Raw genomic sequence first — 13022 nt, forward strand, 5'->3', positions numbered from 1 at the left:
CCTCATTGCTCTAGAACAGAAGTATAATGACATCTTCTGTCCAAGTAAGTTGATTCATCATCCTAGAACTTTTTAATTACAAGTGATACAGTAACTAAGGGTGTAGCTTGATGAGTAATTTTCTGGCAGTAGTACCAATCTAGGCACTTGCTGTTCTCCCATACGCAGACACTGGCATGCACGTGCTTGCTCCCACCCCTTTCATTGTGCAACCTCATGGCAAACCTGTGCAGGGAATTGCTCTAACAGAAAATAGCTCAGTTGCAGGATCATTGTCCAGCTGGGGCTCTGTGTGTGACAACACAACGTGTGGCACAGTAACAGGTTAGGCAGCACTTTAGGCCGAACTTAGCCATGGTCTTCACTTGCAGGTGCCTAGAATACTAAGCAAAAGGGATGTTGCATGGCTCCCACTGTTATCAGAGATTTACACAGAACAGTGATTCCTGTGCCTCACAGCAAACCTAGTGTTCATAAAGATCTGCAGCATTCTGGTAATGCTAGGAAAGAAAAATAAAGGATGTTGCATCTGGAAGGAAACATTCCAGATGTTGACTGCCGGCGCTCTTAAGAAAGACCATTCACAGAAATCCTGAATTTAGTGTAAATAATCTGAGTGCAGGTTCTCACCTTGCCACAGTAAAATATGTCCTCTCGCTTGATCTTCCCTTCAGCAATCTTCTCGCGGATGGCTTGTCCCACTTCATGCTCATTGAAGTAGACAAAGGCTCCGTCAATGTGGCGGTAGCCAGCATCAATGGCAATCTTCACTGCCTCCAGACAGGAACCTTTGGGAGTCTGGTGGGAGAAGGAAAAGAATGAACATCGTGTCAGCCTAGTGCTTACCTCTCCTTCAGTGATGGAGGGTCCCTGAGATATGTGTGAGATTCGTGGTGTAATTCATCCTGAGTGACCATCCCTTTCCTCCCAGGCAATCACATTCCAACTTCTAAATAAGAGAGGGCTGTGCGCTTTTTCTCAAAACTGTTGAGCATGTGGGATTAGACTGGAAAAGGCAGCAAAGTGAAAAATTGTCTATCTCTATGAGAGAGAAAATACTAGTGTCCTCAGGATGTAGAATCTAATGCATTCGATATGAAAATAATTTCAGAATTTCTTATCTAGCGAGCAAGGGCTTACCTACAACACCCATTTGATTAAATGTCTTACTCAAGGGGAAGATGACTTTTTGGTTGAGCAGAACTGGTCAACCACCTGCTGACCAGAGGCTCTTTGAGTAGCTTAGACCTTTCAGCAGTGCAGGAATTTGGATTTGACTTCTTTCCCCTCAAATCAACTTACAGTTGTTAGTATCATAATCTGAAGGTCAGGACTATCTACTGGTATTCCCAGTTCTGAATAGCTGCTTTAATGTGTGGTTAAAAAACCGTAGTTGCTTTAGTGTATATTAATGTATATTTTACTGCCTCAGTTTAAGATGATCCCAAGAAACCTCCTAATAAGTGACATTTTTGTACTGTTTACTCATCATTGCCAAAATTCAGAGTAAGCTTGTTTTTTCAGAACAGTCATATTTTCCATATTTTCCATAAGCCAATATGGCAAGCAAAATTACACATAGGCCAAACTAAGCAAAAAAAGCACAAAACTAGTTACTGAAATTATTTGTCTGGTCACTAAAATTGTACTGAAAACAACTTATGGTTCCTACACTTTTTATAATGAGAGACCAGCCCTAAGTCGTGGTGGCCAAGGGCGTGCAGCAATGCTATTCTCCCTTCCTTTTCATGAGCTTTGTTCTGGTGCAACAGGGATATCCGATTCACTTTAAGAAAAACTGAAGTAGGGCAAGTCAAACTGCTCTGCTGTGCTGCTGTCTTTTAACAAAAATGGCAAGAGTTGGATTCTGCTATCTGCAAGTGCAGGGCCAAGACCACACTGCTTCTCCTGTGAAGAAAACAGATGCCAGAGGCATCTGGAAATGAGGTAGTATGAAGAGAGGATGTCAAATTTGTTGGTTTTGACAATGCCAAAGAAAGAAGAGAAGCAGGACTGGCAGTAAGTGTTGTTGGGAAGGACCATTTTACACCATAGCAATAGCTCTCCTTCCTATCTCTCCTTGCTGTATATTTACAGCTGCCATTGGCTGTTCATGAGTTTGTCATGAAAGAAACAGCTTCTCTTCCACCACCTGCTTAACTAGAAGGTGTGAAACTCATAGCTGCTATAGGATGCTTCAATGATTAGGGACATTGCTCTTCCCTTCCATGCATATGAAAAAAAAGTCTTTGAAGGACTGCTGAAGACACCTGGGGATGTCTTCATCCCTGCCTTTCAGTCTCAGAGCTGTGGGCTGGTGGCAGATCATTCTGGGGTAATGGGACCATATTCCAGCCTGCTTGCTCAGTGCCCCATCTTGGCTCACTCTGAGGGACACAAAATTCAGAAGGACCAACTTCTGTTTGGGCTTGGGAGGAACTTTCTGCTCCAGCATGCAGTGCCTAAAGGTTACTTAAAATACAAAGGTGCTCACATCTGCCCTGATTTATTACAGACCTGAATGAGGGCCTAGAAGCAAAACGGCACAATTTGGCACTCTAGAGTATTTACAGCAGTGATGGTGCAATACTCTGTGCTTAATTGAGGAAGACAATGTAGCACTTGTTTCAGTGCTTTGCTGCTTTCATTGTGGAAGCCTCCCAAAAGCAGGCTCGGCCCCTGGCAGGGCCCTTTCCTGGTTGTTAGTGGGCTGTAACAAAGACCACGGCAGCTACCAGCTTTTCAGGCACACTCAATGGCTGCTTTTCACTTGGGGCATGCCGGGCAGTGTTACAGAAGCGCGAGGCATGGAGCAATGACAACCTCCAACATGTTCTCTGCTTTGTCCCTGCCTGAACCTGCAGGAGAGGATTTGAGAGAGGCATCAGGATGAAAGCTCTGACACGAGTATTACAAGCCTGTGGTGACTGATGACAGTAGCCTCAGACCTCTGCCCCAGCAGTGAGCCGCCGCACGAGGTTGGAGCCGCTGTTGCGAAGCTCAGGCTGACTGGCACAGAGCAGCAGGGCTTAGCTGAAAGGTCTGGGGAGCTCAAGCCTAAGTGATTATTAGTTATCTGAAAGACAAGTATATTTCCAAAAGTGTTATCAGTGTTTTTTCTCTCTGAAATGGGATTTTGTAAACAATGTGTATTCTAGATTTCTTCAGCCTGTTTGACTTTTGCCATTCAAGTGTATGAAACCGGAGCTTTTAGAGGACAGTGATGTATTACCACAATATACATTTTGAGAAAAAAAAAATCTTTTTTTTTTTTACTTTTTCCATTTGTTGAAGAGACTGAAAATGGGATGTGAACCCAGTACTAAAATTTCCCCTCTTTACACTCTTGAGAGATTGTACAAACATGGCTCCCTATTGTTTCCTGATGCTGTAAACTAAACTCAACCAGGCAAGGAAATGTTGATTATTAGGTTGTGTCTTTTCTCAGTCACCAGGGCCAGTTTGGTCAGTAAGAAAAGCAGAAGGAATAGATGAGGAAAGGTAGAGTCTCACAGGTAAGGGACCAGCAGAATTTCAGACATGGAAGGGAGGGTAGGATAGAGGAAAATGCTTGCAGTCACTGCATCTGCTTTTGGCTGAATCAGTTGACTTCTGTTAGAGCTGAACTTCTGTGTATTTCTTAATTTTTTTTATATGGGACTTACATCTGTACAAATAATCTTTTGAAAGACTCCTCCATCTCAAGGAATAACCTTATTCTTTAGGGGCTCGGGGTGGCTTTTTTTTTGATCAGGTCTTGATTACCAATGGCCGGAGATGGGTTTACATTATATATGTATGTTTTTATTGCACTAGTCCATTTCATCTGATGTGGTATATTAGTTCTGACAGATTCTGGTCTAAGGTGCTTCATATAAAAATGCAAAGCAATCTAGGGAATAGTTTTTGGAAAATATTGCCTCTATTGAACCATCCCAGCTGAAGGTCTGAGACATCTGTGAGTCTGGAAACTTTATACCATATGTTTATTTTCATTCTAATGGAGAAACTATCATTTCTGGCATTGCACATATTTAATCCTTCCAAATGCTGCAGTAATGGGCTGTGGTAAACTGTGCTGATGAGTTGCACAGGCTAGTCATGTTGTGGTCTTGCCACTTTTTAGAAGTGTTGCTTTAGGTATCGTATCTTATTCCATTGTTTCCTGACAGACCATACCAAAGTTGGGTGACTCAAACCACCACTGCTCATCCATCTTTCCATCAGAGAAGGCACAAACCTGGATCTTTCCCCTCTACTTCGCTGCTCAGCTTGAGGTGTTTTAATCTCTTCTGTCTTTCATAGGTTTTCAGTAGTGACCAGATCAAAGGCTACCAACTGAAAACCGGCTTTTATTCAAGTGCAGATAGAAATTTGTGATACGTCTATGTTGTATAAGGGTTGGCACCACTAATCACAGCAGCTGATGGAACAGCACTTCCCAGGATGTTTGGCCATGGGCCTTATTCTACTCAGACCCTCAGACCTCTTGCCCCTCCTTCCTGCAGGTTGTACTCACTTTAGTACATTACTTACTGCCTGTGCTGCCTGCTCACTCAAGACAGGGCTTTATTCTTGCACCATTCCTGAATGAGCAGGGTTCACTTTTAGAGTAGTACAACTATTAAATGAGGTACTGAAATGTCATAAACCTTTGTGCTTTGTTAGTAATAATTCAGGACTCTCTAGCTTTGGCCTTAGGACAAATCTCTGCTTCTTTATTACTTCTTATTTAAGCATAGATGAGAGGTTTCTTGATCCTTCACCATAATTAATGTTTCAGTTTCTAATCAGTGTGCCTTGCAACTATGCTACTTTGATCAAAGACTTGTTTTAGAATGGAAGTTTTATAACCACTTGTGCACTATAAGTCAGACATTTATCTTCAGTGCTTTTGCAGACAGTCACTAATTTGTGCCAAAGAACCATATTAAATTTATTGCACATTTTATGATAAAAGAATAACTGCTTGACTAGGAGGACTTGCTCAATCACTAATAAATTTCTTCAATCGCATCTGTGTTATTGTTAAGATCATAAACTTTAAAGAAACAAGAGACACAATTATTCCCTCTATCAATCTGTAGCTTGTAAACCAGCTGATTTACCATCATGCCTGACAGATTTAACTGGTATCTGTTTCCTTCAGGCTCCATGATAAATAAATCCAGCAGAAGGGCTGGGAGAGCAGACTCAGATATGCACCTTCACTGAAAGAAAGGAAGCAGCAATTTGGCCCCTTCTCCACAGATGAAGTAGCCAACTGGCCAGTTACCACTTTCTGTGAGTCTGAAAAAGCAATGTGCTTCGTCAATTCCGTCTGTCTGAAAGGGTCTGCTCTCTTTTTCCTCTGAGGCCATAAACTTCCCTAATTTTTAATGTTTATTCCAGACATCTTCTGTCACATCCCATTTTGTCAAAAACTATTCTCCCTACCATAGCAAATGGTTCAGCTTCAATTTCTTTTGTGAGTGCACATGACCAAGCCACAGGAGAATATTTTTTTGCAGGCATACCCATGAGTTTTTCTCTTCCCACTCAAGTACAGTATTTGCTCAGCAGTGTTAGTGGTTGTCTGACTTATTACTGTTATTTAGTGTCACAGTTCAGCTGCCCTCCAATTCCTTTGCTTTTTCTATAGCATCTTTCTCTAGTCAGCAATTTCCATTGGTTTTCCAGCTGATTAAGAGGGTTATCTCCAAAGACAAAGCTAACAGGACACACTGCCAGTAGATTGTAATCTTGCAAAGCCATGTGAACTGCTACTCTAGTCGTTGCTTTTATGTCTTAACACCAGTATCGCCATTTATTCTTTATTAGTGCGTACGGTAAAGGAAAACATTCTGACTCAGGCTCTCAGATTCTGCTCTGCCCTGTTTTACAGGAGCAGCTCTACAGAGTTGCACCAGTATCAGCAGCACATGAGAGCAGAGGGAGCAGCACTTGAGGGAAGAAGCCCCTTACCTTAGTTCTGAGCATCTCACCTGTTTAGTGCATTGCTTTGCAGTCTCTTAGCTGGGAATAATGATCCTGGGGGAAAAAGCCTGAAGTGTTAGGAGACACAGGGCCATCTTCTGGAAAAATCTGAGTTTAGCTGCAGCAGAATTACACAAGATATCCAAGCCATGGGCCAAGTGCTCCAGTCCAAACCTGTAATTTAGGATGTGGAGCCGCTGTTTAGGAATCTTAGTCAGCTAAATACAGGAAGGAGAAAGTAGGTACATTCCTGGGCTCAGAGCCTCCTTCATCAGAGCTCGGCACTCACACACAGATTCTTATGCAAGTTTCTAGAAGCCCAGTTGCTTATTTCCATTTGCCTGTTTTCTGGACAAACTGGCAAAAAGGATTGGCTTAAGATGTTAGGAACAGAGCATAGAAAGCATGTGTACTGAAGGCCCTGCAGGAAAGCACAGGTTGAGTTTACAAAGCCAGAGGATATGAGCCACACAAGGGTACATTCTTAGAATTGTTTAATCTTGTAAAAGAGAAGCTGTACTGTACACCTCTTTCTTGGAAAATGCAACCGCCAGCACATCCCTCTCTCTTGTACACAGGAAAATCTGGCTTTCATCCCCCGGAAGCACTGGCAGCCACCATCCAGGAAGCAAAACCCAGCAAAGGGTTCTCTGCAAAAACAGGTAGAGCTGGGAATGGAGGCAGAGAACACAGATAAGAACCACAGGCTGCTGTGCCAGCCCAGAACTTTGCTTTATGTCATTTAGTTTGTTGCCTCGAGAGGTGGAGGACAGCAAATAAGCTCAGAGAAGATGAGGAGAATGGTGTCCTTGTGTCACACCATGAATGAAGGTGGAAAAGGGGCGCCTTTCTCCTCTAACTTGATGCGCTATCAGTGGCCTGAAGTGTGGGGTTTGTCCATACAACAGACATTAGATTGCATAACTGCAGATTTAGCATTTCTAGAATTACTGTGACATTGTTATTCTAGGATTTAGCCAAAGCTGTCTTCAGGAAAACCTTATTATTGTAGCTGGCAGAGGATGCTGGAGTTATTTTTAACACTTGATGGCAGAATCCTCAGTTTTAGGAACTCTGCAACTTTTCACTCGACACAAAGTCAGTTAATGCAAGGTGAAGCTGAAGAGCTGCCATACCTTTCTGCTGCCAGCTAGAGGATTAAAGCAAACCAAGAACATGATGTGCACACCTGGGTCCCTGTGCTCACAGTGCTAGGGGGGTGGACTGGGAAAGTTTCCTGAAGACCTGGAGAACACAGCAGCCAGCTGGCTGCCCTGGAAAGCATGGATCTATCTGGGAGGGTGGGTGCTATCAAAATACCCTTCAGACAAGCAATGCAATCAAAGGGATGCGTGAGGTACAAGTGGAAGATAAAGCAGCAGCTTGTGCAATAAAGGAGAAGAAAAGGTTGCCAGTAGCTCTTCTGCTTCATTCCCTAGAGTTAAAGGGGAGAGGTTTCTGGCGCCAGTTCGAAGAAGTGTTTGCAAAAGCAAATGTAAAACTTGGGGAATTCCACCACCTAGTTAGCTGAACCAACATGAGTTGGCTTCCAAGCCTAGAGAGGCATTTTCTTCACAGTGCTTTCAAGTTTTGACAAATCTGGCCTCCTAGGTCAACCAAAGAGACAATCCAGATGTTAGCCTCCCACATGAGCTGCAAGAACATGCTTACACTGTTTTTTGGAGAACTGTGAGGAATCAGGGGCACATAGGAGTGCACAGCCATGTCTAACGTATGGAGTCGGTCAGGGACATTTTAAAAATGGAGCTTTGCCTGGAAAATTGGGCTCTAAATGTTCTTGCCAAAAAGCGTATCTTTCAGTTGTGGTAATCCCTATTACTCACTCATAGGGGTTCAGTTTTTCCCCTCTTCAACAATGCCAGTGATTTCCTGTCTCATCTTCTGTAAAACAATCTTCTTAACTTTTATTTAGATAGATAGGCTTTCCCTGTGGCTTTTGAGCAGGCTTTAAAAAACCCCAGCATATTTAGAAAGCCATAGGAAAAGAGAAGAATAAAAGTACTATTTTTTGGGTGTCAGTATTTGGCTTAGTATTATTGCACTGGTAACAGCTAATTTTGTAGTTTTTGGAAGAGGGGTATATTGAAACAGCTAGTGCTTGTCACTGCAGCACGCAGCTATGGAAAAGGTCTGTTTTCTGTTTGGTTACTTTTCAAAGAAGAATCCCTGGTGACTGGTTCTGAGTAGTGCTACTGTCCTAAAAGCTTATCTGGATTAACCCTCTATTAGTTTTGGATCTGGACTGATTAAACATGATTCTACCCTGTGTTATAGACAGACATGTAGTTTGGTGGGTCATGCTGGTACCTGATACCCGCCATTCAAAAGTTGTCCTGACTCCCAGACAAAGTTGTCACCCTCTAAAGGCGTCCTTGTTCCAGGAGCATTTTCCTGTGGAGCGCTCCTGCCGTGTCCAAGTCTGCACGTGTTGGTACTGTGTTTGAGAGCCAAGTGACACGGTGCCAGGGCAGCTGCAAGAGCCAGCCCCGCTGCTTGGATGAGGCAGGCATCACTGCACAATGCCAGGCAATTATCTGGCTATCGATGGATTCATTAGTGCAAGTCCTCGCCTCTCATTTTAAGAGGAAGGGTTTTTGTTTTAGGCTTGCTGAAGTGGCCAGGGAGAGGGGAAGAAGTTTTTCTGACGACAATCTGCTCCTTATAGCAAACTAAAAAATTCAGCGTTTTCTAGGACCAGCATTTTTGTGTCCATTTTACTCAGAAGTCCTCCCTTGGTTAATGAGCTTTGTAGCTAGAAAGTTAGTCTTTCATTCACACTCATCTACAAGGCTGGGCTCTTTCTCATTAGGAATTTTACATGTTGACCACTTCAGTAAACACAGCTTTTAATCTGCTACACATGATTAGACACTAATTGTGTTCACAACTGGAAACAGAAGCCATTAGCACAAAGTAGAGATTAGTAATTCTATCGATTTGTTTTCTATTGAACTTCAGGTTTCATGGAAATGAAGAGCCAGAGAGATTTCATCAGCAAAGATACATGGAGGTAAAAGAGCATTTTGCAAATTCAACAATGTCTTAGAACCATGGGTTTGGTGCAAATCAAAGTATTAGGAGCAAAGCTCGTGTCTCCAAAAAAGTTGCATGTAAGAATCTTTCCTCCAGATTGACAGAGTGTGGTAAGTCATTTTATCAAATCCAAAATTTAAATCTGGTTTAAATACAGTTCTTACACAAAAGCTAGGACTTTCTGAGTCTGCCACATTTCAGGAAAAAAAGCATCTACCTCTTCTAATTACGTGATTTTTCTAATTAAATGACTTAGGTTTCATTTCTTAATGAGGTAAAGAGGCAATCTTGCATTTATGAAAGCCAAAAATGTTCCATTGTATAACACAAGATTACAGGGAGCTAGCAGGAACTGAGGCATCTAGAGGCAGAAGCAGGCAGAGGAGGAGAGATCAAGGCTAAACATGAAGAAGGAAGTGTTAAAGACAAAGAAATGGAGGAAGACTGCTCCAGTGGCAGAACAGAAATGTTGTACAGTTGAGGAAAAAAGGAGAACGCAAGATAAATCACAGGTAGTAAACCTGCCACTTGAGCATATAAAAAGGGAATTTTAAAATGTGTCACACAACAGTAAGCTTTTAGCAAAAGTCACCAATGAAATCAGAACTTGTTCTGAGACCCTTTTGATTTAGTTTAACCTTCTGGTGTGTACCCTCACCTCTTTGTTGTAAGGAGCTTGATCTGTGAAAGCACTCTTTCATGTGTGAAACCACTTATTACCTGGAATATTTACCACCTCTGTAGCAAACAGCAAGGTTGAATTAAGGCAATACTAGAGCCCAATCACTGCAGCTTCTTAACTCCTCACACAAGCTCTTGCCCAAGAGTCAAGTTGTTCTGTTGCCTGCTAAAAGCTGATGCCCGTTGCTGCACCTCCTTAAGGCATCTGGGCAGCAAATATCAAGAAATCCTGCCTTTATCTGCTCTTGGCAACTGGGTCTTGCCAGTAACTGGCTTAGTTAAGGAATAAAATCTGAGCAATTAATCAATGGGGGCATCACTCAACACCAGGATACCAGCCACTGAAGGAAAGGCATGCCATCTGCAGTCTGTGCAAGCAGAATTGCCTCAGTATAGCTTAGTCCTTCAAGCACGAGACTGAGTCACGACTCCGTGAGCGATCCGGCTGCAGATATTGGGTTTCAGGATAAATATTGTTCAGTGGGAAGGCTAGGCTAAGAGTTTACTAACAGGCAGGCAAGGAGCCCTCCAGCACATGTAGCAGATCAGGCACAGTTGTCTTTCTGGGCTGCAGTCATGTGTGTCTCCTTCCTTTAACCCCTACTCAAGCATCCAAATCTCCACTTGGACTATGATTTTAGGATATCCTCAGAGACTGAGGGAGCATGGGGCTGCCCTCTGAAACACCTCAGAAATCCCAACCCTGAGAGACCTCATGTTGCTATGTGTCAACCAGCTGTGGCTGTGCCACTCCAAACAACTCCCTGAAGAGAAGAAGAACTAGTACTGCATGAAGTAATGCTGCTGCTTAAAAAGCAAAGAGCTTGAGAAAGCTCTTGGTGGTACCAAAAGGGAATATGAAGGGACACAATGTCTTTTGGAAATGCTGGTTAGGAGATATAACCCAATAACCTTTAAAAAATTTATTTTGTTTCAGGAATTTTATTTACTTCTTAAATTCAAGGCATAAATAAGAGGTTTTATAACCAAATATCCCAGCTGATTCCCCCTGCTCTGTTCAAGTCGGGTTCCCAATATTTTACATCTGAAAAAAATAATTCCCTAGTAATTTCATGTAGGTTCATAAAGAGCACTTCATTAGAGGGCTAACTTCATACTCAATACTTGCTGAGTTCAAAAACATAATCATGTGTAATATACTTTAAAAGGACTGAGGTATTTTCTTTACGTATTTAATAGCATGTCATGGGAAATAAGATAAGGCTGTAAGAACACTTGGATGTTAGAACAGTTCCTGCTCTTGTCGCTGCCTCTCTCATCTCTTTCAAGAAAAAAAATCCAGAAGCCAAGTTTACCTCAAGAGGAAGACAGTTGTCTGAGTCAGAGTAAATTTACAGGTAAGAAGTCAAGAAGCTGAAGCCTTTAAGCTCAACAGTGTCTGCAGCGTTACTTCACCCAGGAACGTTCAATACATGATTCATTTTGTTGCTTTGGGTCAGGCCAGGTGACTTTCTTTACGAGTCACCTGAAATCATTACTGTCTCCAGACAATCCTGTTTCAGGAGCCAGTGTTGGCTTTCTAGGAGGAAAACAGGGGGATTAAGTTGTGTGTAATTCCTCCCTTACTGCAGCTCAGAGATCCAGATCCCATCATGGGGACAAATCACTTATTACCTCTTTTGACTTAATAGCAGCCTATGACAGCTCCAAAGACAGGCAGCCTGCAGCAGGGGTGCAGCCAGCACTGTTCAGAGTGATTGAAAAAGTTTGTGCCTGCACATCCTCACGCAAGGAACTTGGCATAAATGATCCTATGAGAGCATTAGAAGCTGTTAGACCTGTACAATGAAAAATTACTCTGTTCAGCTTCTAGCTTGGGTGTAAAAAGTAATTCAGAGTGCCAAAACAGTGTTTTTACTTATCCAAACCAGATTTTTTTAAACTTGGTCACTCAGACTGGATCTGGGAGCCCTGGATGAACTTTTCCTCTCCCTGATTCAAACCAGCAATTTCTTCTTAAACAAAACCCAGACTGTCTGGGCACTCACAAGGGTTACTTTGTGGTAGTTAAAGATTTGGGGAAATGGGTTTCTCTTCCTCCTGGCTGGATGCCATACCAAGTTCTTCAGCATCCAGCGCTATGGGGCTGGTGGGCAGTGCGTTTTCCCATGGGCAGGGTGCTCCTCCTGCTCCAGCCTGTGCTTGTTTCTTCTTGCCTCTCTCTAGCTATCACCTACCCCACAATCACGTTATTTCCCTGAGCTGTCTGATATGAGTTTAATCCCCAGAGGCTGAGAGGAGGATTGAATCTGGTTTCCCACCGCCCATGTGGATTGCCTTACCAGCGGGCTATTCAGGAAAAGGCAACTGCTACCTCCAAGTGCTTTAATAATTCTTTGATTCCTCAGCTTGTACTGCCAGTGCCCAAAATGAAATGCTTTGCCATTTGTTTTGCCTGAAACTATTCCACAAAACTGCTTCCAATTTATGAATGGATTTGGCTACCTCAGAACCTCATTTTTAGCTAAGTTGCAACTTGCCAACAGCCCTCACCCAGTGCTATTCTTGAGCACTTTGCCCAATCTTATGTTTCAGAAGCAGCGCCTGTGTACAGTGCGGTTGCTACAACCTTCTCTCCAAGCCCTGTCCTCCCTCAGTCAAAACAGGAAGGCAGGAGAGGAGCTGTGGCCAAGGCCCCTTGACCTTCCAGGGAAACAGCAAGTATTTATGTGGAGACACTGGACTGATGATCTTAGCTGTGTTGACAGGGATGAGTTATAAAGTGAAGCAGGCATAAGTGCAGTTTTAACGAGGCATAGGATTTCCAGGATTTAGGAGTGTTTTTAGCACCTTTCCCCTCTAAGACTGCTCGTCCCCACACCTCATCTGCTTCCAGATGGGTACCAGTACCACTCAATGGGCTGTGCTGGAAGCTAAGAATCAGTGGGAGGCGGTGGGAGCCTGCCATGGACTGGTCTGGTTCTGCTGTAGCACAGGGCAATGACAGGGGCTCATCCAGGGGCCTGTCCTGTCTACCACCCTCCCGTGTGGGACTGCCCTCTCCCTCCTCCCACCTATCTATTTAATACCCTGGAGAATTGGGTCAACGGCTTGGGGGCCCTCAGGGAGGGGGAGCTGGACACGGTGCATCGCTGGAGCCTTGGCAGAGCCACTCCTGCACTCGCAGGGCTGTGCCAGAAGGATCCACACAGCCAAACAGAGGTAGAATTGGCCTCAAATTTTAAAGCTGTCTGGAATGCACTGGTAGTCCTGATTCACAGTTCCCACTGTGGTTCCCACCCAAACTCATGAGGAGAAGGAATATTTGGGGAAGGGAAGAAAGAGCAGTG

The 13022-nt window shown here is 43.4% G+C and overlaps 1 protein-coding gene across 1 annotated transcript in view; it reads right to left on the reverse strand.

The window, feature by feature from the left end:
• AKR1D1 (aldo-keto reductase family 1 member D1) overlaps positions 1-13022 on the reverse strand; it is a 34786-nt gene that overhangs the window by 17622 nt on the left and 4142 nt on the right. The window contains exon 2 of the mRNA XM_058022397.1: positions 631-798. Within this exon, the coding sequence (XP_057878380.1) occupies positions 631-798 (168 nt within the window). The remainder of the gene's footprint in view (positions 1-630; positions 799-13022) is intronic.

Source organism: Melospiza georgiana, chromosome 4 (assembly GCF_028018845.1).
Source record: "Melospiza georgiana isolate bMelGeo1 chromosome 4, bMelGeo1.pri, whole genome shotgun sequence".
Lineage (NCBI taxonomy): Eukaryota > Metazoa > Chordata > Aves > Passeriformes > Passerellidae > Melospiza > Melospiza georgiana.